Source organism: Mastomys coucha, unplaced genomic scaffold (assembly GCF_008632895.1).
Source record: "Mastomys coucha isolate ucsf_1 unplaced genomic scaffold, UCSF_Mcou_1 pScaffold5, whole genome shotgun sequence".
NCBI lineage: Eukaryota > Metazoa > Chordata > Mammalia > Rodentia > Muridae > Mastomys > Mastomys coucha.
The window spans coordinates 93,500,903-93,528,591 of NW_022196911.1; the positions used below are offsets into that span (position 1 = coordinate 93,500,903).

At 55.1% G+C, this 27,689-nt stretch overlaps 1 protein-coding gene across 5 annotated transcripts in view; it reads right to left on the reverse strand.

Annotated features, from left to right (window-relative positions):
• Positions 1-27,689, reverse strand: part of Srcin1 (SRC kinase signaling inhibitor 1) — a 68,696-nt gene that overhangs the window by 39,334 nt on the left and 1,673 nt on the right. The window contains exons 1-3 of one of the 5 annotated variants that reach the window (XM_031351644.1): positions 19,621-19,864; positions 4,527-4,828; positions 1,590-1,688 (exon numbers count right to left, since the gene is read on the reverse strand). In XM_031351644.1, the coding sequence (XP_031207504.1) occupies positions 1,590-1,688; positions 4,527-4,828; positions 19,621-19,849 (630 nt within the window). In that variant the 5' untranslated portion in view covers positions 19,850-19,864. Of the gene's footprint in view, positions 1-1,589; positions 1,689-4,526; positions 4,829-19,620; positions 19,865-26,817; positions 26,957-27,689 lie in introns of those variants that run through there. The other 4 variants (XM_031351642.1, XM_031351647.1, XM_031351645.1 and 1 more) reach the window with 4 other exon arrangements.

A 27,689-nucleotide genomic window follows, 5' to 3' on the forward strand; every position in this document is an offset into this window, starting at 1 on the left:
GGCTGCGGCTGGGTCTAACCTCTGGTTCCTTCCCAGGATCCTCCTCACTGCCCCCCATCTCCAAAGGTCTTATTACCCCCACCTTCCCGGCTCTTAACCTCCGCTCAGCAGCGCCCCTTTGCCCCTTTAATCCTTCCCCGACTTAGTCCCGGACTGAGTCCAGGAGGCCTGGGACGCCTAAGTTTCCTTGTTGGCCTCTGATCATGCCTTGCTGTGTGACTCTGGTCCTTTGCTGCCTGTCTCTGTGCCTTGGCTTTACAAAAATGAATGTCAGACTTACTCCTGGTGGGGAGGAATTTGGTAAACTGTATCGATGACAAGATCCTGGGCTTACTATTAAGCTCTGGGGCAAAGGTCCCTCACAAACTCTCCTTCCTCCATCAGAGTATAATTCCAGACAGACAGACTATCACTCCATCACAGGACACAATTGAGAGGCCACTCCGGTCCAGCCTCTTGTCTGCCTCTGAGGCTCCAAAGCCTTAACCCTGCCCCCAACACTCCATCTAAGGGACCCGAGGCACCAGGGACTCGCCTGTCCATCCTGTGCCTGACTTCTGTCCCAACTATGACTGTCCCAACCTTACTGTCAGCCTGTGGCCTCCACCACACAGGTGGCCACTCAGGACAACTCACTCCCACCTGTCATCCAGCCTTAGGAACAGACACATCCCTGTCCCTGTTCCCCAAGTTCAGCCAAAATGGGGCTGAGAGCCTGAGAGGAAGCAGCTCTGTGCCCTGAGAATGCTACTCAGCATGCCAAGCTGTTACTAGACAGGTTCCCCTCAGCCCAGGCGCCCTGGCTCTGGAGACCCATCACATCCTAGCTGGTCACAATATCCTTTTATTTTCCTTGGGAAAGTCCAGCCTTGTCATACTTGAGTGTGTGAAGAACTGGACCACTTCCACTCAAAGAACTGGCATCCACTGCCCTTCTCCTACCTACTACGGTGGCCGTCAAGTCCAAAACTCCTTGGTTCCAGGTATATACATCTAGAACTCCTGGTCCTCCCAGGCCTATTATTTCTCCCCTGGCAGTGTGCAGGCCTGAGCTGGGAGCACATTCTGAAATATATTCTATCAGGGAAAATGAGGCTCAGGGAGGAACGGGGGAACAGGATCAGAAGCAATGGCAAGATGCCCTAATTCTTTTTGAAAAATTTCAAGAAGGGAGAGAGAAAGACACCACGCAGAACTTCCTGCTGGTCAGATGGGAGAAGGCAGGCTCCACTCAGAACCAAGACTGGGGCATAAGATGAGAACAAGAGACTCCTGGGAGCCCAAGGAACAAGACTAGGTCCTCTTGTTTCAAAGAGGGAAATAACTATTTATTTGTTGGTCGGTTGGTTTTGAAACCGTTAATACCCCTCTAAAAGGTTCCAGCTAGATTTGGGAAGGCAATTGTAAGGACTCAGTCAGGGAGATGTGAATACAGGGTGTGGGGGTTCTTGAAAGTGGAGGGCTCGTACATAAGAGAGAAGGGATGGAAAATAAAAATTCTTAATATCCTCCCCTTACAAAAAAAAAAAAAAAGGGCCTCCCCAAAGCCAAGCTCCACCATGGATTTTGCAGGGGGATGGGTGGCTCACCTGGGCAGGCTGGCCAGCCCCTGAGGGGGTGGAGTCGCCGTGGAGGTGGGAACAGAGGGAGCTGAGGAGGCACACAGGGTCCACGGTCCAGCCGCCGACCTGTGTGTGTGAAGCAAGGGACACCCCATTAGGGGGAGCGGGCAGGAGCCGCTGGGGATGGAACAGGACAGGGATGGATGTTCCCAGGGCAAGCTCTGGTACAAGGAAGGGAGCCAGAGGCATGGGGGGGGGGGGCCTTCATAGTGGCTGGGACTCTTAACTAGGGCCCAAGTTTTTCTACATGTCAGACTTTACAGGGCTTCCTGTCCCCCTGAGAGAATCCTGATTTCTAGTTTCCAGCTGCCTCCTTGCAAACTCCTCCACAGTACCTGTCTCCTCTCCTTCCTGAACAGGACACCTCAGACCTCACAGTGATGGGATCACTGATAGAAGTGACCTCGCCCCTGCAGTTTCTCCCATCTCTGTAACACTGGCTTCCTGCTCCTACCCAAAGCCACCAGACACAACTCCTTCAATGCTGTTCCCTCCTGCCCCTGGCCTCCGGCCCCAGAGTCTTCTCTCTGCCAACCAACCACTCCTGCTTCGAACGCCCTCCCGGCTTCACAGCATGCTGCACCACGCTTGGGTGCTCTGTCAGACTGAAAGGTGCCCTGGGTCCTACCACGGAGCCTCTAAAGGAGCATGTGGGGGCAGGACAAAGGAAAGAGGTGAACCCAAGCATGCCTGAGCTTCCATTCAGTCCAGAAGCATTCTCGAACTACCTACTGAGTGTCTGCCAGCCTCCTCCCACATAAATGCTCCATGACAGGCTTGGTGCCCCTTGGAGCTGCCACCTGGCTTTTCTCATCTTTTCTTCTGCTCAACCTCCCAGACATCTGTCCAGTTCCTCATTACACCTGGTCTCCAAGGCACTGAAACCGGCCACGGCTTCTGCTTACCCCTATCCGGACAATACCTAGACGACGCCCCCCCCCTCCTCTCTGACCTTTGTATTCCTCTTTTATGGCCCTTTCATGGCCCACTCTCATTTCTGCCCCTAACTTGACTGCTCCCAGGTCTCCTGAAGCCACGCCCCCCACCCCCGGAGTTCGAAGGGTTTATATAAAGTCTCCATTTGGCATCCTGGGAAGGCCCTTCCCAGCTTCTCATCCCCCCAACCCCCCACGACTCTCACCCATTTCTGTGTCTTTCCCAGGGACTGACATCTCCCTGTCAGTCAAGAGTTTCTTTTTAGTTCTCACGAAGGTCTCATGTAGCCCAGGGGTTGGTAGCTGGGGACAGCCTTGAACTTCTGATTATCTTGCCCCTCCCCCCAGAGTAATGGGATTGCAGGCGAGCACCACTACAGCCAGTTTGTGCAGTGCTGGAAGTCAAGCCCACAGCCTCTGGCCTACCGGGTCAGCACTCTAGACCAACTGAGCTTCATCCCCAGCCTTTAGCTATGTCCTCCCCGCCCACCACCCCTTTCATAGATCCAGACGAGCAACAGCCCCTGCTCAGTCTCCCCTCCCACTCTGTCCAAACACCCGTTTCCTTCCTCTTTCCCTTGCCTCAAGCCACCCTACTCCTAGCTCCAATTTACTGCTTATAATAAATACAACTCTCACGGTCTCTACTGGCCCACTCCACTTTATCAGTCTGACTCCTCATGTCCCACTGCAAATCTTTCCCCCTACCTCCAGTCTCTGTCCCAGCCAGAGGGACTTTTGTGTCATGCCCCAGGTCCACACAAGCCCATGCTGTTTGCCCAGTACCTGCCGATACAGCATTTCTTCCTCTATTCAAACCCTTTCACCCTGCTAGTACTCACATAGGGACCACTTCCTCCAGGCAGCCTTCCTATCAGGCCTGTGCAACTAATATCTTTGATCCTAAACTCCCTCCCAACTGACCAGGACACTCATACAATGTTTAATTCCCCACCCCCAGCTAAGGAGTTCAGGGCTCTACCCAAGTCTAGAACCCCTCCTGATCCTGTTTCCCAGGGGGAACTCTGGAGCCGGGGGCGGGGGGAATGCAAAAGCCAGAAGGACCTAGAGAGGATGTCTGGGGGCAAACAGGGTCCCAGAAACACTTCAGCGTGTCCTTGATCTTTGCAATGAGGGGGCAATGTCCCTCCCCGGTCCCTAGCCACACTGAGTGTGGCACCTAGAAAAGGAGCCTCGACCCAACACTCCTCACTGTGACTGAAGGAATGCTAATGGGCAGACACTGTCCATCTTCTCCCAGAAGGAACAAGGCCTGAAATTCCAGAGCTGGGACACATCAGCCACAATGGCCCCCTGCCAACACAGGGCTAAACACAGAAAACTAGTCCTGAGAGAAAGCTGGTGCTTGAGTGGAGCCAGGCATTGAGGAATCCAGGCTGAGGGAGCCCGAGGGGGGAAGCACCCTACCTCATGTAGGTCCTGGGCCAAAGGCAGAGGCCCCAGCCCATCCCCTTCCTAAGCCTTACTGGGGGCGGGAGAAAGCAAGGAATACAGATTCCAGATCAGTCACTGAGTAACACAGCCAGTCGGTGTGACTGAAGGAGGTAGTACTAGGCTCCAGTTCTGGGCTCTACTCAGGTTAGGACCTGGAACAGGGTAGATGCTGCCTTCCAAACCTCCCACATCTGAGAGAGGTGTGTGCCACAACCAAGCATTTCCCCTCTCCCACTGGGTCCTCGGGCACCGAGGCTTCCCTCACATGCCTCTTCCCCTTTGGCCCCGTGGGGCTGAGGCACACCTTCCAGCCCTTCTTCCCACATTCTGCCCAAACCCATGCTCCAAGGTGACAGGCAGATGGCAAAGACCTGGAGACTGGGTCCCACCCACTCCTTTCTCCTCCAGGCTCCAGAACACAACAGAGGGCCCTGGAAATAAACTCGCCAACTCCAGGCTCCCAGCTCTGCCCCAGATCCCCATTCCTACAGACCCCAGCCCTGATAACACTTACCTGCTCTCGCATCCTGTCCTGCTGACCTCGCAGGGCCAGGGCATGCTGGGGGTACTTGCTCTTCAGGTGGTCCATGAACGCATCTCGCTTGCGGTCAGCATCGGCCTTCTGGAGCCCGCTGAGGGCCTCCAGGCTCTGGGCAGCGATCACCGTGTGCCGGCGCTCCGAGGTGTGTACCAGCCCCACGTTGGAGAAGCGCCGGCCCCCGCTGCCCCCTCCGCCCCCACCCCCCAGGGTCCGGTACTCCCGAGGGTACTCGGCATCGTCGGCAGACAGCATGGGGGGGCTGCTCCGCTCCGGATCTGCGAGAGGGGAGAGGGTCTGGGGTCACCAAGGCGCCATGTCAAAGAGCTGCCCATCTCCCACAGGGGTCCCTGTGGGGCAGGGCGGGGTCTGATGGGGTAGAGAGGCCTTTGGGAGCTGAAAGGGGGCAGGAGGGTATAAGAGGTGAACTTAGAATTTCAAGTTGGGGGTGGTGAGCAGGTCCTGCATGCAGCTTGCTCTTTGGTTTGCTTTGGAGCAGGCAGGGGATGCTGTCAGGACAGGAAAGGTAAGGAATATTGGAGGTGTCCAGGTCACCTCTCTAATTATACACTGGGTCCCCTTCCTAAAGACAGGGGAAAGAGCTGCACTGTGCTCTAGAACATTCTCTAAGGAGAGGCTGGAGCCATGAGCACCTTCCCCAGACCTGTGCATTCAGGACCTTATCCTTCAGCTGGGGGGCTATCTAGGAGAGGGACTGGAGAATCATGGGCAGGGCGGGGTGAGGGCAAAGTTCAGTCACAGGGCTTTTTCCCAGGGATGAATGGAGGCCCAGAGTCTGGGACAGAGAGATTCCCTTTCCCTCCCTGCTCCCCCAAGAGACAAACAGATGGACAGACAGCAGAGGCTGGGCACAGAGAGGACAGTGAAAGATGGACAGGGAGAAACTTACAGGAGAAAGCAGGCAGACAAAACATGGTCAACGCTCCCCTCCCCCCTCTTTCAAGATTTCCTCACAACACAAGACCCACAAGTGACTGCACAGGGGACAAAGACAGAACAGAAGTGGGACGGGGGAGGCCGGGGGCTCCTTAATCCCCTCCCAAGTCCCCTCAGGCGCCCCCTCCAGCTCCCAGCCTTCCCCTGCCTAGCTTTGCTTTCCCCAGTCTCACCCCTAAGGTAGCCAGGCCCTCCTGGGTAGCCACCTTAGCCATGTTTCTGGACATGAAATAGAGTTGCTTGCCCTGTCCCCCAGAGGTCATCCTATTGAGAAACAGGACTCTCCATACATCCCACCCAACCCTCCCCCACTGCCACACTCACAGAATGGCAACCCCTAAGCATGGTCTATGGTGGAGCATCAAGCCCCACCAGCCAGGCTTCCACCCACACCAGCATTATCCCACTTCACAGCTCCTGGAAAGAAAGACCGGGGCACAAGGAGACATGGCTGGGAATACTGGGACTTGGCCAGGTTCATGAGAGCCCTCTTCCCTCCACACAACTGCTTACCATGCCTGCTGCTAGGCCACACTCATCCAACACCCAATCACAGAGGGAGAAGAAGAAACGGAGTCACCCCCCCCCAAAAAAATGACTTGCTGGGTGGTGGCGGCACACGCCTTTAATCTCAGCACTGGGGAGGCAGAGGCAGGTGGATTTTTGAGTTCGAGGCCAGCCTGGTCTACAGAGTGAGTTCCGGATAGCCAGGGCTATACAGAGAAACCCTGACTCGAAAGACTAGCTACTTCAGACCAATACACATACGCACAGTCATGCGTGTGCACGCACGTGCGCACATACACACAAAGGCACAGAGACACAGAACCAATCCACCAGCAATCCACTCAAGAAGAGCTACCACCATCAACACACAGACACTCCATACTCACTGCACCAACACACGGGCACTCGATACTCATTGCACCAACACAGAGAGGGAGGGGAAGGGAAAGGAGAGGGGGAGTAGGACAGGGAGAGAGAGAGAAGGAGGGAGGAGGAGGAGGAGGGAAGGGAAGGGAAAGGAGTGGGGAGGAGAGAGAGAAGGGGAGAGGAGGGGGAAAAGGATGCAGGCACAAGCATCTGGGGCTCATAATCCCAGAGGACCCAGTATTTCTCACTAAATCACAACAACAACAACAAAACAACAACAGCTCCCATAAGAACTTCAGTCATCAGCTGCAAGGGTCTCCCACCATTGCCACAGCTCTCAACACTCCTGTCTGGCAGGTGTTACTGTGGTCCCCATTTCAGACATGGCTGCCAAACTTCAGAAACCCAATGACAAATCTAAAGCTACAAGTAGCAGAGGCCTGGTGTGATGGCCCCAGTATCTGCTGGGTTTGCACTGCCATACCCTCAGGCAGATGAGAGTGTGCACTGGACAGAGTGACGGCTGAGTACGAGACAGTGGTCTAGACACACTTTACTCACTGGTCTCCCTACAGCACTCGGGGCCTGAAAGTCACCGCCTGTGACCTTCCAGGTACCCTCTGTCCCTTCAACTACAGTTAGCTTTGTGAGTCTCCCAAAGTGAGGTAGACACACAGTAAAGAATTTGAAGACATTATTTCTCTCTCTCTCTCTCTCTCTCTCTCTCTCTCTCTCTCTCTCTGTGTGTGTGTGTGTGTGTGTGTGTGTGTGTGTGTGTGTGTAAGATAAATAATGTATCAAATAGTAAGTATGGGCTGGACCTAGGCCTCCCCCTCACATAGGTGGTAAGTGTGGTACATCTTGGTCTTCATGCAGGCCCTCACACAACTGGAGTGGGGGCTGACCCTGACTCTGTTGCCTGCCTGTAGATCCTGTTCTCTCCTAACTGGGCCACCTTGTCTGGCCTCAGTGGGAGAGGATGCTCCTAGTCCTGCAGTGACTTGATGTGCCAGGGTGGGGTGACATGGAGGGCTCCCTCTTCACAGAGGAGAAGGGCATGGGGCAAGGGGGGGGTTGTATGAGGGTGGGGCTGGGGGCTGCGACTGGGATGTTAAAGTGAATAAATAAAAAGGTTAATGAAGAAAAGGGTCTATAACTTACTGAACTATTTTGTGTCTTGTTATATATAGGTCAGGCTGGTTCTGATCCTCTGCCTCAGTTTCTCAAGGGCTGAGGTTCACAGGGGTGCTTTGTATCTTATTGATTAAACCTTTATTTCCATAAGGATCAGAGCAAATCTGAGGGACGAGGGCAAATGGCTGGTTTTATAGACATCAATCCTCAGAGTGGTAATAAGTTCCCTTTTAAGTATATACATAGTCGAGTTCAAAGTGAAGTTGTGTTAAGTGAGGCAATGCTGAATTGATACAGTGCAAACAGTTCCCTCATAAAAAAAGAAATGGGAGACGAAGCCTGCTAACTAAGGCTAGAAACACAAGGGCTACCTTCCTGCCAGTCTCTGCCCCAAGAGCAGCTTGTAGCAGGGCAGGGTGGCCAGGGACTGAGGCTGAGAATGATGGTATGTGTGGCACAGGGGGCCAGGCTGAGTGCTCTGTAGGTGTGGACTCCAGCCTCCCTCCCTCTCCATGACAGTAGAGGGTCAGACCCCACTGAGGAGAGGGAGCAGGAGATCTCCATGGCTAGGGGCACTGGGCTCCCTCCTCTTTCCATACCACGTGTGTTTTGTCTGGTCTTCTTGCTAGATCTAACTCTGGGCCCAGATCATGCGGACTCCTGGTAGCCTGTTCTGTCCCATGAGACTCTGGACACACAACATGAACTTCCCTCCTTGCCCCCCAAAGATCTCCTCCTTCATCCCTGCACCCCACATCAGCCCTCCTTCCCCATTCCTGGGAGGACATCAACAGTTCTGGTATGGGGCAGACAGGGGACTAGCCCAAGGGTTCAGTACCACTGAAGATCTTTAGGCACTTGAGGTCCAACTGGTGACAGTTGGAAGGGGACTGATGAACAGGCTTGAGTGTCGAGGAGAACAGGGACAAGCACTTTTACTGCCTCCTGGAGGACAGAGAGCACCCATCAGATGCCCAGGGTTCAGGGGATGCAGGGGCAGAGAGGAGGGGCTTGGATCTGAAAGGCTGTAGAAGCAGCTCGAGAGCTTTGGAGAGCCCTAGGTGAGGAAAACCCAGGCATCCTGATTTCCTACTGGGGACATGCATATCTCTTGTCTTTTTACAGGGCCTGGTGGAGTTGGGAGGACCAACTGTAGGCTGCAGAGGGAATAATCAAAGGAGATTGTAGTTGCTCACTCACTTTCTCTGTGTCTGTTTCTCTATCACACACACACACACAGACACACACACGAAGACACACACATACACACATAGAGACACACACACAGAAGCACACGCAGACACACACACCACACACATATATACACACAGACACACACACAGACACATACACAGAAACAAACACAGACACACACATATACACACACATATTACACACACATATACACACACAGACACAGACACAGACACACACACACACACACACACACACACACACACACAACCATTGGTCTCAAACTCTCTATGTAACCAAGGGCAGCCTTACAGGAATGAGCCTCCACGCCTGATTTAAGCAGTGTTGACAATCAGTCCCGGGGCTTCTTCATGCCTACTGGCCAAGCACACCACCAACTAACCTATGTCCCAGACTCTTTAGGGCCAGGGCACCTGAATTTAGACCAAACTTCCCTCACTTGGATTCAATCGGTTTCTCCCCACAGGGGATCCCAGGAACTCATTCACTCAGCCAAGCAGGCCCCTCCCTGATGAGTCAGGGGTCTAATCTGTAAGACAAGGGTGTTAACCTCCAAACCCTGCCCAGCCCTCGAGCAAGGGGGAAGAGACAGAGCCTATGGCCTGGCTGGCCATGTTGGATCCTTGTCCCCTCAGCCAGCTCCAGCTCTCAGCAGTCCTCAGCTGCCCTGACCTTCCCTGAACTGTGCAGTTGAAGAGAAAAGGCTAGGGTGATCGATGGTTCCAGTAGGCTGTCAGCAGGCTCCAGGCCAAGTGACCCATTCAGTGGTGCTCAGGGATTCAGCTGGCTTTAGGCTGGGAGGAGCACGGGGATGGAGAGGAGAGCAGAGGTAGGAAACTCAGCAGGTGGGCAAGAAGGGCTGGGATGCACTGCCGGGGAACCCCCTATTTTATGTTTTGAGGTACCTTTTCTACATGTAGCAGAGGCTGACTAGCCTTAAACACACGGCGTAAGCCCAGGTTGCCCTCAGACTCAGAGTACTGGATTCCAGGCACGCCCTGCCACACTGGGCTCTTAAGATTCTTAAAGGGGGGGCTGGAGAGATGGCTCAGCGGTTAAGAGCACTGACTGTTGCTCTTCCAGAGGTCCTGAGTTCAATTCCCAGCAACCACATGGTGGCTCACAACCATCTGGAATGCCTTATTCATGTACCCACATACTTGAAATAAATAAATCTTTAAAAAAAAAAAAGATTCTTAAAGGGGAAAGTGGAAGCCATAGGGAAGATGCCAGGGACTAAGAAAATGAAGCATCAGGCCCAGAGAAGCAGAGGGGGGTCTCTGTCACCTCAGCTCTGCCTGGGCCTTGGGGGAGGGGAAGGTGGCCCAGCTGGGGTGATGGGAAGCCATGGGCGCCCCCCAGTGGCTGGCTGTGACAAATGAGCAGGTGCTTCATAGAAACATTGTTACTTGTTCTGCTGCTTCCAAGCCCCACCCCCCAGTTTATTTATGGGCCTGACTTATTTTTACCCCACCACTGAATTCTCTTACATGAAATAACTGTAGCTCATTAGAAGAATTAAGATACCAGCATCTTCCTGATACCATCCCTACCTAGCATCTTTACCCCGGCTGTCACCATCTACTCTGTCCCCCCAACCCCCGCCTGTCGCTGGGCAGAGCTGGAACATGACATCATCTTCAGAAGAGAATGTGGGAGGGGGGACAAAAGAGAGAAAAATGGAGGGGGGAAATCAGAGCTGCAGTGACAGAAAGTGACAGGAAAGGACTCTGAGAACCTCCAAGACAGCCAGCTCCTTTTGCATGGACACCAAGGTCCCTGTCTTGGAAGAAGGGGCTGACACATGGGTTCCATGGCCTGACAGAAGTGGGGGGCCTGAGTGTAGCTAGAGCAGAAAGAGGAGGACTGGATGCTCGGTGGGACAGCAACTCTTGTCCCCACCAGTCAGGGCAAAGAGGGAGGGTGACAGAGATTTCAAGAAAGGAAGAGGTCCTGCTTCAGACTCCACAGTACCCTCCTCATAAGCGCGTGTGCGCGCGCGTGTGCACACACACACACACACACACACACACACACACACACACGTGACAGAACTCCTGATATCCCCTCTATAGCCAGAGCAAGAGGAGCCCAAGTCACCCAGGAGCAGCCCTGAGGCACTGCCACAGTCAATACTGCCTGACAACTTCATCTGGCTGGCTCCCTCTTCAGTCTGAAAGCATGAGGAGCTTGAAGCTAGGGGCCAGAGGACAAAGGTCAGAGGCCCAGATCTACTTCTTAAACACCGAAGTCCTGAGAGCCAGGCTCAGCCTTGCTTGCCCAGGGGAGGTCTGTGCTGTGGCCTATGGGCACTCTGCCCCTCACCCTGCTGTCTGTCTGTGGGTCCTGAGGCAGAAGCCCATCTGTGTCTGTTTTCTAGAACCAGCTTTTCCGCCCCATACCACAGCCACCAAAGTCATTTTCCAGGCAATTGCCTTTCTGTAAACATTCCTGTGTAATATCCCCCTAAATTGCTAATGCCCAGCGCCCTGTTGAGTCTCCCTGTCACTCTAACAAGAGCCTTGGAGATGGGGAGGGGAGAAGCAAGCTTGACAGAAGATTGAAACAAGAGTCCCCACCCAGCTCCCAGCCAGGGATCTCCAAACCTGCACCCCGAAACTCTCCATGCTTGGCCAACCTAACCCTGCTCTAGAAATCTGGTCACCTTTACAGAACCTCATCCAGGCTAGAAGGAGGGCGAGGAGGGGGGAGGAAGGAATCCCACAGAGGGAGACCTGGGAGGGACAGGAGCTGAAAACAAGGTAGAGGTGGTTAGACAATAAAGCTGACTTCCAGAGGCAGTAAAGTGACAGCAAACTGTCATTACTGGGTCCCCAGGGAAGGCCTGCTTTGATCCATAGCAGACAGAAGTCATACAGTCTAGCTTCGCCATGGTGGACTCAGCTTCCTGGGCCCTACAGACACGGAAACCAGGTGGGCAAAGCAAGAGTCTGTCAGACGCTGACAGTCGGGACCCTTCCGCTTTTCCACTCAGTTGTCTACAGGGCCACACCAGAGAGCTTCAGGCCAGACTGTCCTCCTGGGACAGCCAGGGAATATGAGGGCCAACCAATGAAGGCTGCACCACCCATGGCGTCCCCTTCTGGGGGTAGGGACCAGGAGGAGACTGCTCCCTGTGTTCCTGTGTTCTTACCCTTTCCTAGGAAGCTGGGCACTCAGACTTGGATGGAACAAGAGGTGGAAGACACCAGCAGAAGCCAGGAGGGGAGAGGACGGTGCTGGGCCCTGCCAGTCACAACCTTACGCAGGCAGAAAAACACAAACCAATTTGCGCAGATTTAAAACCCACCGAAGGCCACTTAGTTGGTTAAACGAGTTGGAATCTAATTAAAGGCCCTCCTCAGGGCCTGGAGGGAGAGCTCACCTGCCTACAAGGAGCAGTAAGGTGGAGCCTGGGCCTCCCCCAGCTCCCTGCGGGAGGGAGTTTCTGTTGCTTTCTACCCATGTATGCTTCCTGGGTAGGAGACGCTAAAAAGGACGGTTCAACCACCTCAGCTAGCTGTCTGGATCCTCTGTCATGAGCCCACAGTGGGAACAGTTTGGGAACAGCATGATGCTTGCACACCTCAATTCCAAACAGCCCCCAGCGTCACCTGGGACTCCACCTGGGCATTCCCCAGGCGCAGGGCACAGTCTTTCTCTGCATACAGGCCTTACCTACCCCAAGTGGCTCTAAGGGTCTCTTCAGGGTGGGGCCCTTGTCTCCACTCTCAGCTAAGAAGGCTTTCTTTTTTCCATGAGGTGCTATACTACCCACATTGGGTGGGCCTGAGGGACAAGCCAGAGAGGTTGAGGGTACTCAGGATTGAGGGTCTGGGAAGAGCCAGCCACACTGAGCCTGACAGGGGTGCTACATCCATTCTCTAGTTCTGGTTCACACACAAGCCTACTGGTTCACCTGGCTCACCCAGCATATGGGGCTCAATAACCCTGGCGCGTGTGACCCTACTCAGCTCCTACTTCCTAGACAGGAAGGAATAAAGCCCCTACAAGGACGCTCTTCTTCGGATCCCATCAGTGTCCAAAAACAAAAACAAAACAAAACAAAAAACAAAAAAACAAAAAACCGCTAAGGCGCTGTTATTTTTCAAAGGTCTTTCACTAAAAGGAAACTGAGGCAGAGGTCAGGGGCTGAGGTAGAAGAGGCAGAGTCCAAGTGTACTGGGCCTTGGGGGGGACAAGGACATCTTCTTTCTACCTAGACACTTCCAAGAAAGCAACTCCCAGGGGAGCCCCTCCCAGGCTCGGGCCCCAGGGGCATGAGAGCTAACAAATTCATTCAAATGACACAACACAGCAGCACCCAGGTCCAAAGACACAAGCTAGGGGGTCACAGCCTAGCCTGACTCCAGCTCTCCAGTCCAGCTGGGGAGGGATTCGCATATGGAATTCAAGATTACCTCACTACAACCCTAGCACATACTCAGCCATGACTCCCCATTTCCAAATGAGCCACAAATCAAAATCTCAAACACGCAGCCCTCCCTCTCTGGTCCATGTTCCTCCCTCCCACACACAGCAGGCAAAGCTGTGGCATTACCAAAAATCACTGACTCTGCAGCTAAGAAAGCTCTGCTCAAACCCGGTTCTGCCAATGACTGGTGTACGAACGACCTTGAGGAGGTCAGGCCTCTCTGCAGACCTCAGTCCTCTGTTCAAAAGCAACAAAAACAAAACCAAAAGCTCATCCCAGACAGGTGCTCAAGCTGTGCCCTACACACAGACGTGGGGCCAAGGGGTGAGTGGAGGCTGTGTGCTTGCCTGCTTCATCTATGCCTGGCCTCACTGCCTCTTGCTAGCTGTCAGATCTGGGGCTGTAGCCTTTTCTCTGCATCTTCCCTTCTAATGAAGACTTGACTAATTGGCTTCCCTGGAAAGGGGGAGGTGGACATGAGGGGAAGGAGCAGTCACCCTCCGTCTGAAGCGGGGACTGGAAAGGCTCGAACAGCCCTGCGTGGGCCCACACGGAACTGTGTTAACAAGCTAACAAGCAAGCTCCTGCTTGCATGGCACCCATGTTGCTCAGGCACCCAGGGAAGGGGTCCTGTCAGCTCCTCATCTCCTTGGAGAGGCAGTCAGGGAGGAAAGCAGCAGCCCAGGGAGAGGGAGAGAAAAGAGGAGGGAAGGGAAGGAAGAGAGAGAGGGAGGGAGGGAGGGAGGAAGCAAGGGAGGGAAGAAGGGAGGGAGAGAGGGAGGAAGGGAGGGAGGGAAGAAGGGAGGGAAGAAAGGAGGGAGGGAAGAAGGAAGGGAGAAAAGGAGAGAGGGAGAGAAGGTAACCAGGCCTCCTAACTTAGAGATTGCCAGAGTCCCCTCTCCTCAAGCATGTTTACCTACTGCACCTTGGCAGCAGATGGGAACAGAGGTAACATCTACAAGACAGAGACCCCAGTCTGCTCCACTGCAGGTGTGCATCTCGGGCCCTCAACCATGAGCACACACGCCTGTCCCCATGCCTGTGTGACCCAGTACTACCCCCACCCCACCCTAGCTTCAGCCCAGCCCCAATAGCTTTGCCATACACTCCACAGGCAGTGTCATGCAAAGGGACACACAGGCCCTAACCAGGCTTCAGTCACCCATGGCACTGGTGCCTGAGTCCCCAAAGAGACTGACTGTCAGAGGAGTGCAACTCCAGTTTGGAGGGAAAGGCAATGGGATGCCAGCTCGGTGGCTGGTGGCTGGTGGCAGGTGTTTGTAGTCACAGTTGCTCAGGAGAGGTGGAGACGGGAAGATTCGGATCCCTGGCTACACAGAGTTGCAGGCCAGCACGGAGTACATGAGACCCTGTCTCAAAGACCAGACCAAACCAGGGCTGGAGAGATGGCTTAGCGGTTAAGAGCACTGACTGCTCTTCCAGAGGACCTGGGTTCAATTCCCAGTAAAATAGCAGCTCATAACTATCTGTAACTGACAGTCACCCTTACACACATGCAGGCAAAACACCAATGCAGAACCATCATGACACCATACCTTCGTCTCTCAGTTCTCCAAGTGTCTGATCTGTTTGGAGTTAGCCCCCAAATCACTGACTCTGATGGCTGCTAAGGTACTTTGATGGGGTCCTACTTCTGTTCCTACAGAGGCTCCTGGTCGCCCAGCTTATCAGCAGCCAACACAGATTTGCCCTCCGCTCCAGAGTAAACCACTCTAGCCCCCTTGTACCCCTTGGCCCGCTGCACCCCATAACTAAGAGGCCTGGAGGATGGGGCCACAGCAGCCAGGGTTACAAAAGACTCAGGAAAGCTTAGGCAAGTGAGTCTGACCACATGATCCCAGTGGAAGTTCACCTTATTGTCCAGCCTGAATCATCCCACCAGGGCAGAACTTGGGAGAGGCCAGTGCAGGCTGGAAGGAAGAAGCAAGCCCCTGGCATCTGCTAAGACCTGAAGGCCTCTCTCGGCTTGTGTCTGCTCAGCCCCCTTGGGGAAAGAGGGTGAAGCTGGGTTGGAGCACGCCTGGGTTGGATGTCTGCCTGGCACCCTGGCTTCCACACCCAGCACTATCAAAGGAAAACCAAACTGAGCCTAAAGGCAGAGGCCCATCATCCAAGCTACTCAGGAGGCTGACATAGGACAATCACAAGTCAAAGGCTGCCTGGGCTGCAGAGAGAGTTCAAGGCCAGCCTGAGGAATGTTAAACACCATCTCAAACAACAAAGCGAGAAAGAAGGCTGGTGGGAGTGTGTGCCTAGTGTGTGCAAAGCCCTGGGCTCCATCCTTGATAGAAGAGAGGGAAGGGAGAAGTTGAAACCAGCCAATGGGTTGCCTGGAAAGCAGAGATGCCATCATGGACCACGGCCTGTCCCCGTGTAGCCTCGGGCATGACACCTCAAAGGGCACTTGAAGCTATGACTCACTTATAGCCTTCACAGCGGCCCTGAGAAGCTGCTCTCTGTACAGGTCAGGAAACTGAAGCTCAGGAAGGGTGACTTTGCCCAAGGTGGGCACGGATGCCTGAAGACACCTCCTCTCAGAATCGAGATCCTTACTCTCCTTTCCCAGCCCCCTCCACTGCTGAATCCCAAGTCCCCATCTGTCCAGCTCTCAATCCTCCTGCCCACTGTCCTCCTACCGGAGGCCTGGTCTCCCAGGATGGAACAAGGGATGGAAGGATGGGAAGAGGCAGCAGCCGGCAGAGCAACCGAAGAGCCCAGGCTGCAAGGGGTCTCCCAGTCCTGGAAGACCCTCTAAGCTCCCTCTTCTCAACCTGGTAAGCTCAGAACCCCCACCAAGCCCCAGGCTGTGACAGACAGAATTACAAGTCTTCCCTGGTCACTAGCCCCAGGAGCTGGGACTTGGATGCCAAGAATGGAGACCTCACTATAGCAAAGGCCTCCATCAATCATGAGAACTCCTTCATCCTGAGTGAGCTGAGAGGAGAGTCCGTACCCTCACAGAACACCTCTCCTTTCAGGGATGAGAGAGGCTGCCCTGCCAAAACCTTCCTGGTTGGGACAGGTCTTCCTCTATGGTCTGGCTTCCAGTTCCCAAGTCCACTGGCCTTGCCGGAGCAATCCCCCTAGTGTTCACTACCCTTTCCTAGCCAGTGTCCTTCAGAACTCTAGTGGTCCAGACAGGGTCTTAGGAATGTACCAGATGACCTCTTTCTGTCCTACCACAAAAACACTCACCCTACAGAGCAGCCCAGCTTGGTGACCAATGTGTCATCTCCCTGCCACCCACACAGCCTCATCTTGGGCCTCAGGCGCCCCGTATTCTCCCTGCACGCTCCTCCCAGGCCATCCATCTGCCTCAGAGCCTGGTCCTGCTTTTCAACTGCTCCACACAGCCCAGCACAGTAAAACCTAGATGCATACAGCTTGTACTCAGAGTCTACCTGTAGTGGCCTGGGGCCCCAGCAGCCCTGTCCAGATGCCAGCCATTTCCAGGACACGTCACTTCGAGGACTAGGAAACCACAAACCGCTGGACCTCTGGGCACATTAACCACACAGTGCCGCCTCCTCGCCTCCTCCTTCTGGCCCGTTTCCCTCTCTGGGTGCTGTGCCTGCCCTGCTGCCCGGGGCCCCAGGCCTCCAAAGGAGAAAGGTTCAGCTCCCTGCCCCCAGCCATTTCCCGCACTGTGCCCGCATCTGATGCCCGTGCTCACGCGGTGGCTAATTCTGGCGTCTCATCAGACGGTAATTATGGGGGAATGAGCAGCGCTGTCATCTCTGTAGCTCGGCACCTGTCACCACTCTGCCATCTCGGGTGGCTGGGATGGGACAGAGGCAGAGGGGGATGGGAAGGTCCTGGAGAAGGGACCTTTCCCCACAGCGATCAGTATATATCCCCAAGGGTGGTCAGTGCTATCAAGGTCTCGCTGCTACTGAGGGATCCTGACCAAGAGAAGAGGTCACAAAAGAGGTCTGCATTTGTCCCGCTGAACTGTTTTATTTACCCTGGCACCTCCACACTGCCTGACACACAGTAGGCCTGTGCTGTTTGTTGATTGACTACACGACCGTATAGATACCAGACAATCCCAGAAGTGAAGCCACAGAAGACCCAATCTATACAGTGGAAATCCAGGCCCTGTGGATTCTACCTCCACCAGGACACGGTGAAGTCACACAGCAGAGGAATGCAATGTCAGTTTTCAAGATCCAGGACTAGCAGGGAATGTCCCCTGCAGAAAGTGAGCCCCAGACAACACGAGAGACTGAGGCTAGACCCAAGACAGGCTTTCAGAGGAGGGCACAGTACAGGAAGTGGCTGGGGGCAGGGAGCTGAACCTCTCTCCTGCGCAGCCCTGGAGCCCTGGGCACCGGGGAGAGGAGGCAAGGTTGCAGCCTGGGGCCATCTGCCTGATGGGCATCTCACATGATTTCCTGTCCCCCACCAAAGGCAGCATCTTCAGTGCCACTCTGGGGCCAGCGGAGGAAGAGAACCATGGGATTATCATCACATCTCTCACAGTGTACCCCAAACCACTCGAAGCTAGCATTGTCACAGTACCAGCCATGCTGTGATTAACTGTCCCCACACTCCATTCCCTTGTCCTCAGAACCCCAGGGAAACACAAGGCCATTTGTAAGGACTGACCCTACCCTGGCTGCCCTGGCTTCCACTCCACAGCATTCTAACAACACCTTCGTCCCTTTTTGTTTTTTGTTTTTGTTTGGTTTTTCGAGACAGGGTTTCTCTGTGTAGCTTTGGCTGTCCTGGAACTCACTCTGTAGACCAGGCTGGCCTCGAACTCAGAAATCCGCCTGCCTCTGCCTCCCAAGTGCTGAGATTAAAGGCGTGTGGCACCACCGCCCGGCTCCTTCGTCCGTTTTAAAACCCATCCGCATTTTCCACTCAGAGTGAAGCAAGACAGGGCTCACACACTTTTCCGTGAAACCAGAAAGTAAGTCTCAAAGAGGTAGTGAGCTCCCCATCATTGGGGGCATTCCAGAAGCAGGTCAGAGGAAAAGAACCATTGGTCCCTCTGCTAGAGTAGGCTTCTCCCACAGGCTCAGCCTCTGCCCCTGAGTTCTGTCAGGGCGAGGGCTGGCCCTTCTTATCAGAGAGGGTCCAGGGAGGACCAACCTGCTCCAGAGTGCCAGCTCCTCCCCACCTTCGCAGATTGGAGCTGAGGTTGGGGGAGGGCAGGAACATGGCTGCTCTTTTAGGAAAACGGTAATTTTAATTAAGAGGCAGACAAATGAGCTCTCCGCAGATTGTCTCAGAGCAAAGTTATTAAAAAGCCATCAAGACGGCGGCGGCAGCAGTCGCAGCAGTGAGGAAGGCTGCCTCCCCCCACTGCCCGCCTGGATTGGGGATCAAGGGGGACAGAGGACAAAGTCACTGCCAAGATGGGCTCTGCGGTCCCTCACCCTGCACCCACACAGCACCTAGGCACAACCAGCTCAGATCCTGGGGAGAAAGCTGAAAGAGACACTACTTTCAAAGCACCCTGCTCAGGCCAGAGCCCCACTGGTCAGTGCCTGACCCTCTTCACACCCAACATGTGTGAATTCTCCCCCTGATCCTTAGGCTCGAACAATGAGGCTCAGAGAAGGAAATTGATTTGTCCAAGGCCACACAGCTACAATAGCTTACATGGGGATTTGAACTCAGGCCACCCTGACCTTCAGTGCTCTGAGCTGCTAGTCCTGGGCACAGAAGAGGGCAGAGGGCTAACCTAGTCTAGTTCCATAAGAGTGCCAGGGAATTGGAGTCTGAGTCACAGTTTGCTTGACCCCAGGGTGACACAGTATGGGTCCTGGGGCACTCTATAGGGATGGATAGGACAGTAGGAAGGAGTTTACAGCATTACCAGGCCAAGTCAGTAATGTGTCAGTGGATGTGGTCTCTCACCTTGTTGGGGTGTGGGACAGATTGCTGCTACAACATGGTACCTGCCCTAGGATGCCCTGTGACCCACCCACCAGCCACCACTCCCAGAGACAACACTGGCTAGGCAGGGTCACAAGGCGTGGCCCCGCTGAGTCTCCCTCTCAAGCCCCAGCGAGCCTGTGCAGGCTCCATAGCTCTCCAGAGTGCAGTGAACACCGAGGGAACTGAAAAACAGGCCCTGAGGTCACCTGACCCAGCTCCCACCCCACCCCCCACCCCCAGCAGAGCCCCTGGGGCTGCATCCCTTGGCAGAGGTGGCCGGCCTCTACCCCAAGCCCAGCCCACATGGACACACACCTACGTACATGCCTGCGTGCTTGCACACGCACACTCACATGCACGCGTGCACACAGACACATATTTGCCAGGCAAGGAGCCCTCCCCAGCATGGGGATCTGCCATCCCCTCCCCCTGACCTATGCCTGGCCACCCCGGGGACAGCCCTCCCGGTGGCTCATTGTGATCCATTGCAGGCAGGGGAGAGCGCTGACTAAGTGGCCGTGGTGGGCTCCCTCCTGGCTTACTAACCTGGAGACTTTAAACAGAGGGAACAGAGTCCTGCCGGCTTCCCTCCCGCCGCTCGCTGGAGCCCTGGGTGAGGGACAGGAAAGGAGGAAACCAATGAATGAGCTGAGAGAACTAGGGGCGAGAGGGCTGGGCCAGGGGGTGGGGAGCAGCAAGCCAGGGCCTCGGGAGCTGTCCCTTCTGAGGTCACCAGGGTGTGTGGGGGCTCCTCACAGGGTAAAGACCCGGGCATCAGAGAAAGGGCAGCAGGTAAGAAAACAAAGACATCACTTGGGGACAGACAGAAGGACAGACAGCACCAACACGGAAGACATGGGGGCCCCAGAGATGGGGCCACTGGACAGACAGACAGCCCTGGTTCTCTTTCTGAGCATAGGGAGCAGATGCTTGGCTGGGGTCCCCATTTCAGACCCCAAATGCAGCATCCGTGGGGGCCCAACAGCTTCCCCTATCTAGGTCTCCTATTTGGGGCAGGAATAAGGTCAAGGTCAGAGGACCAGCATCACTTCTGACCACACTTGCCCCAGCTCCAAAGACCTCTCTTCGATCTGTCAGCCCCACCCCCACCCCAGCCAGGAAGGTCCTGCGGCGTCCAATAGAGGCCTACAGGTGTTCACACTCAGTGGGGAAAGGCCACCTCCCTATACCTGCCCCAGGCCCTCTTGCTAGCCTCAGCAAGGTCTCCGCAGCCTCCCCCATACCCACCTCTCTCGACCTACACGGAGGTTCCTTATTCTATCCTGTGCCTCGCTACCGATACCACCACTTTTTCCGCCACAGGGTCTGAGTTATGAAGCCCCTTCCTGCCTGCAGTGTGGGCTCAACCCTCACTTAGGAGCCTGAGCACATCCTCACCGAAAGCGCTGCCAATCTCGTGGTTCCAATTTTCCCACCGATTACCCAACGAAGAGACACCCTGGGGAGAAACAGCTGCTGTGCCCAGATGTGGGCAGACTACTGAGAAAGAAAGCAAGAATGAATCGGGAATCCAGCACCCCAGGGCGCCCTGGATAGGGACGGTGAGCAGATGGAAAGATTGACTAAGGTTATAAAGTCGGTCTCGGAGCCATTCCTTTTGTTTGTCCCTGAGATGGTGTGAATGGACCAGCATGACCTTGAACTTCCGAGCTCCGGTCCTGATGATGCTGGAATTATAAGCCTGCTTGAACCACCTCTCCAGTCCCTTCACACCACCCTCCCCAGCGTCCAGCCCTCTGGGATGAGAAATGCAGCTCTGGATCTCAACTCTGCCTGAATTCCCTAGCTGAATCTGGGTGTCCCCTCTGCAAGACAGCCACCATAAATACTTCAAGGAATCGAAGTGATGTCCTCAGTGAGTGTCCCTGCTGGGACCACCCAACTCTAGAGCTGGGCTGCAGCCAGGACCCACCTCCCATCCAGCCTCCCCTTGCTCAATATTTGAGAAGTCCTCCCTGAAGTCTAGCCTCAGTCCATTACATGCTCCAGTAAAGGTGCTGTTGTTGTTGTTGTTGTTGTTTTCAGTCTTCTTGTCTCACTCTAGGGACTGACCCTGTGCTGTCAGGTAGATGACAGAGCAAGCAGATTGGATGAGCAATTGGGCTCAAGGTTTCCTGAGCTTCCTCCATTGGTAACTTTGACTCTAGGAGCCCCTTTCCTGGCCATCCTGGTCTAGCAGCAGTAGAGGAGAGCTCTTCAAAGGCCCCTTCCCGTTTGACATACCAGGAGTCCTAGGCTATGAAGAACCAGGTCTGGGGTTAGTAGTGAGGGTTTATGCCTGCAGGGACTGTTACAAACCCCAGACACTTTCTTAGCTGGTATCTGGGGGCTGTAGGGACACCCACCCCTCAGCAGTTATCAGGAAACTAAAGTGGGGGAACACAGGACTTAGGGCTTGCTGGCTGAGCTCCTGTTCTGGGGTTCTCCGCAATGAGACCCCAAGGAACACAACTTCTCTCCTGGCTTGGGATATTCCATCTCCTGTCTTGCAGGCAGCCGAGCCTGCAGCAGTTCTCTGGAAACCTGCGAACGGTGGCTGAGGCTGAAGGCGGGGCCCCACCACCTGCTGGACCCTCAGCATGAAGGAAAATACGGCCCGGATCACAGTTTAACCGAATGGAGTGCACCGGGGCTTCCATCCGCCCTTCTCCATCTCGCAAGAGGACAGATGCAGGCAAGGTATAACTCAGTCAGGGAGGGGGGAGCTGCTCTCTGTGAGCAGCTAGTGTGTGCATGTGTGTGTGCTTAAATGTTTGGCCTTCCGCCATTTCTCTTGGCTCAGCTGAAGCTGGGAAACATTCCTCCTACCCTTCATGTGACAAGGCATTTCATATCTCAGGGGAAAGGAGGTGGGGAGAACTTTCCACAACTGACAGGGAGCTTAAGACCCTCTAATTCCAACTTCTTTACTTATATCAAGGACTCTGAAGACCAGAGAGGGCAACAAAGTTGCCAAGGTCACACAACACCAGTCTAAGTTCTTTCTTTTCTTTTCTTTTCTTTTTTTTTTGGGGGGGGGTGGTTTTTTGAGAGAGGGTTTCTCTGTGTAGCCCTGGCTGTCCTGGAACTCACTCTGTAGACCAGGCTGGCCTTGAACTCAGAAATCCGCCTGCCTCTGCCTCTCGAGTGCTAGGATTAAAGGTGTGGGACACCACTGCCCGGCCCAGTCTAAGTTTTTTAACATGCACTTCATCTTCCTCCTAGGGAACAAAAGACTCGTCCTTGCTTCCTTTGTCACACAATGTAGGACCCCTCAGTCACCCACAGAGTTGGCTCCTTGGGGGGTAGGAGGTGCCATGCTGACCAGCTAGTTCCCTAGCTGTTATACCAGCTTTCACTCCCACACCGCCAGGCCCCTCGCACACTGGAAAGTGTTTCTATCTGACCTCCATTCCCGCTGCTGCTGCAGCGTGGGCTTGTTTCCTCCCAAGCTGTCCTATGCAGAGACGAGGAGATGGGAGCTGAGCAGACTTCCAGCCTCCACACCCTAAGGCTTGCCCGTACCAGCACTGAAGACCAGGGCAGGGTGTCCTGGTAGCTGGCCTGACGCCCGGTTTGCACATGGAGGAAGAGGGGCAGATGTAGCAGCCTGAATATAGGAAAAGAGCTTTTCTAGGAACTGTCGAAAGTCATCCTCTTCAAAGCCCAGTCTTGGGCTGCCGGTCCCTCCCCCACCTTAGATCCCCCCACCCCCATCTGCTTATCACAAGTCAGGCACTGCTGTTAGATTTTCATCTATTGTCCCACCTATTGGACACTGCTTCCCTAAGTCTAACCTTGTCCCCACTCACTGCATTCCACCACCCCACCGTCCCTCTAGTCCTTAGTGGAAGAGTTCATTTCTGTCCCATCCTTCAGAAGTTATTGTTGTGACTCAGTGGTCTCATACTGCCTCCTCCAGGCCACCAGCCTTTACCCAAGTCTTGCCCCAAAGGAGCCACAGAAAGGACTAAGTGTTGGGGTCCTGGACTCTGCCCTGTGCTAGGTATGGTGTACCTGTGGGTGGCAAGGAGGTGGGGCCTGAAGAAATGCTGTAAGGTCAGTAGAGCAGACCTGGAACTCAGAGATTTTACACACACACATACACACACACACACTCACACACACACACCACGTGCCCAGACACACATACATGCACACAGAGGAATACATGCATGCACATACAAGCATACACACTGTCACACACACATAACACGCACAGAAGACTTGAGGCTAAGCAGGAAATAACCTCTCCTCTCCTGGTTTCCTTGTCTGAGGCTCAAGTTCCAGCCCCCATTCACAAAATCCAGGGGCCTGGTCAGGAGTAAGAGGGAGGGACCCAACAGGCCTCGCTCTGCACTGTGGTCTGGACTGAAGCCTGAGCAGCCTGGTGCACCAAACCAGGCACCCACCATTTGTTCTAGAGAACTCACACCCTAATGCCTGCTCCTGCAGGATCCCACCCACCAAAGCTATACTCAGCACAGGGACACTGGAGAGGCAGGGGCCAGACCCAACCTTCTCTGGTGCTTAGCTCCTACCCTCTAAGACGCTGGAGTCTTGGGAATTGGGCCAATGGGTGAGGGGAATTGGAAAGATGGGCGGGACTCTGGGTCCCATGTGGGTGGTGTCCTTCCCTCCGCAAGCAGGCGCTATTAATATATGCAAAGCATATGCAAATCACCCACAAGAGAGACACAACACCGAAGGATGTCAGAAGAGACCTTGGAGATCATCCAGCCCCGCCCCCTCATTTCAGGTGAGAAAGGAGACTAGGGAAGGGACTTGTTCAAGGTCACACAGACATCCAGGCCTGAGAAAGGATCAGTGCAGGGCTCCAGGCTCTGTATAGTTTCTAATGGTCATCTGTCATCTGGAGGGTTAACCAGGGGAGAGTGGCCAGGGCCTGGCACGGAGCCCAGCAGCTTCCTGGATCCCTCTTGCCTCTCTGGAGCCTGGAGGTAGTGATGGGCACAGGATGAGAGACAGCTGCCTGACAGAGTACCATTAGGGACCAAGGACCAGAAGGGCTGGGGAAAGAAAAGGAAAGGAAGAGAGAAAGAAAGAAAATCTGTTGGGAAGGCAAAAGCCAGAAGGTAACTGAAGTGTGTGGCAGAGGTATGGAGAGCTCAATCATGTTAAGGTGAGGTGCCTGAGGTGGTATGGGAGGAACCTGACAACACTACACACACACACACACACACACACACACACACACACACACACAGACTCACACACACGCACACCAGCACAGGCACACCATGCATCTTTGAGTATGCTCTTAAATGCACAGCAGCCCCTCCAGCTCGCACTCTGACAGTGATGGCACCTGACAGCCCATAATAGTCAGCTGGCCCATCCCTGCTGAGGCTGCGGCTAAGGCCGTTCAGTGGCTGCTCCCTTCAGCAACCACCTTCCACCCAGCCCTAGAAAGCTGGATTGCTGCTAGGGCAGAGAAGACAGACGGAGGGGAGGGGCTGCCCAAGAGAGAAAGAGGAGTGGGGGACACTGGCAGGAGAGGGGGAAGTAAAGTGGGAGACTGGCAGAGAGGGCAGATGGAGAAAGAGCCTGAGGTGACTGCAAGGAACTTCGTGGAACAGCAGGGCAGAGAAGGATGCTGTGGGGTCCCAGGGGCCCGAAGGAGAAGGACCACACTATCGCCTGGGGACTGGAGATGGAGTCCTGACCCAAAGGTGCCATGTTGTTAGCAGGGGTTGGGGACCATGCCTCTACCCTTCTGCCCATCGCTGGCTGCCGAGAAGTCGTCCCTCCCTCCCTCCCGTCTCCCCTTCCTCCCTCCTACCTCTCTCCCTTGGGGCAGGAGCTGCTGCTTCCCAGCCAAATCCAAAGCCTTCATCTCATCTTTTCAGAGCTGGGAATGAAAGAAGGGGGAAGCGAGCGCAGCCCTCAAACCCGCTGACGGCCAGATTTTTATTATCTTTGCTCAAATGGGCTCTGGGAAGCCAGCAAAGGACTCTTCAAAGAGCCTGAGTGCCTCATTGAAACCGCACCTGCTCAGGCCCACCCACAGCAGGCGCAAGCTAGGGCCCCCAACTCCAGGGACCCGAGCCACAGACGCCAGAAGCTTCATCCTCAGCACCAAGCAGGGGCCACGGGGTCAGAGAGCCAGGCCAGACCTGGGCCAGCCAGACATCTAGGCAGACCCTGTCCCTATCTAGGCCTGGACAACATAAATGAAGGAGGAAAACAATCTCCTTGCCAGGGCTTAGAGATAAGTGCTCAGAATTCCTCGAAAGAGATACTTTTATAGCCAGCCCTTGATTTTCCCCTGGTCCCTGACCTGCCTGGACACTCTCAGGCCACTCCAACCCTCCAGACTTCCCGTAAATAGGTTGGACACTCTCAACCATCAGCTTCTTGCTGTGCCCCCAGCTCACTGAAAGAGGTCATTTTATGTGACCACCCTTCCTCTAACCTGAACACAGTCCCTAACTGGTTCAGCCCTCAGCTGAGTTGATCAGGGTGGTGGGGAGCTTCAAAGAGCCCAGCCCTAACCCTGCTCAGCACTTCCAGGGCTGGGGTTTTGGCAGAGAACTCGAAGGTTAGCACTCAGGCAGACAGCAGCTGTGCCACCCCTGCCCCCAGCCACTGCTCTGACCACACCATCGAGATCGATGCCCGCAGCCAAAAAGGAATCAATGGTTCTAATTAAACCCTTTTCTTGGGTGGGTCTCTGGACGGGCAGAGGGGGGACTCTCAGAGGGGCCATGCATCTGGTGGATCACCATTCACTTTTAAGAGGCTATATAAGTAAGTCCAGGGAGCCCCCCATCCCCTCCGCTAGGTGGGGAGGTAAGCAGAGGAGCAGGGGGAAAGGCTGGGATGGGAGTATGTCTCTGAGGGCTCGTTCCAGGGACCCTTCCCCTAGTGGGGCTGCTCTCCCTGCTCCCAGCCTGAGGCTACATTTGTTTCTTCTAGACCCACCCGAATCTCAGTCCCAGGGTCCTAGGTCGCAGAGAACTAACCTCCCAAGGAAGGAAGGAAGAACACAGGACTGGGGGACAGCATTGGACAAAGACCCTCTTGTCCCCAAGGCAGAGCGGCAGGAAGCCAGGGCAAAGCTTTTGCACTCGCAGCCAATGGTGCCTGGGTACCGGGCAGCCTTGGGGTGGAAGGGGAAGCCCCCTTCCCTTATGTCCAGAGCCCTCCCTCACCCTTGCTTCTATACCAGGCTAAGTTACTATTCCAGCTCTCAGCCTACCAAGAGCACTCCTGCTGCACCCCACCCTGATCCCTTATCCAGAGTGACCCCACACCGGCCATCATCAGCTAAACCCCAAACCCATATGCCACAGTGACCCCAGTTACAAACACACACCAGCCATGCTAGAAACCACCGTCCCCCTGCTGCCACCAGAGATGACAGTCTCTCATCTCCACAGTGACTAGCTCCATCAGAGACATCATCATTTTTAAGACCAGCCACAGAGACAGGGAAGGGAATGAGAAACTGAGGCACGGAGTTAGCCAAGCGATTGGCTCAAGGTCACCCAGAGCAAAGATGACCAGAGTAGAGGACGGTATCGTATCACCCCATCCCAAAGGGCACGAACCCCACCCAAAGGAACAGCCGGAAGTTTCTCCACTTCCCACCTTTATCCCAAACACCTTCTGAGAGGCTGCTGCCGGAAAGCCCCAACTGAGACCCCCACTTCTCTCAAAGCTGGGGTCTGCAGACCCCCCAGATCTGGCAACATTTGACAGGTGCTGATCCTGGCTCACCTGGCTCCCCTCGGCCCCCAGGGTCCCTCTGTCCAACCTCCTCCCTGGGAGAACGGGCGCGACCCTCCGCGGTCCTCTCCCACCAGGCCAGGGCAAAGCGCCGGAGGCACTGCCAGGGCTGCATGGGGAGGCGTGGGGCTGGGGGCGCGCACCAGCAGCCACACACGCCCCACAGGGCCCTGCCAGCTGAGCTGCGGAGGCACCCGGCCGGCCCCCTCTACTGCCACCAGCATCCTGCTGCCCCCACCGACAGGACTCGGAGCTGGCCCAGGAGCTTCTGACGTAGCAGGGGGGTGCGTGGGAGGGGAGGGGGGGCCACGGCGAGTCCCCTCCCCAGCCCCGCCTCTCTACTTTTCCAGCCCCCTGCAGTCCCCACCTCCACATCACCCCGGACGCCCTACCCAGCTGGGGGCGCCCTCCTTTACCCCTTGCCTCTGCAGGGGGAGGGTTTAAGATCCAGAAGCCCCTCCCTCGGTTCCTCCCTCTCTAGGGCCCTCCCTACCCGCCCCGCGAGCGGGGAGCAGGTCCCCAGTTTCTGCAACTCCTGTGGAGGCTAGGAGGTCTCCAGGGCTAGGGCCTCGAGGTGCAGGGGGTGGGGTGTAGAAGGCAGCTTTGTATCCTGGCAACACAGCCAAACCCTAGCGCTCTCCATCCTCTGCTTCCCTGAGGGACTGGAGCGAAGGGTCCAGCACTACCAGCCCGGCGCCTGCACCCCATTCTGAGAGCTGAGGCGGGGATGTGATTCTCTTGCCTTCATCCCTTATCCCTTCCCCCTTCAACATCCCTGGCTTCACCTCGCGTGGACCCCTCCCCTCCCCCCCGACTCTCTTCGCCATCCCCCTTCACCTACCCCTCCCCCTTACATTGTAACC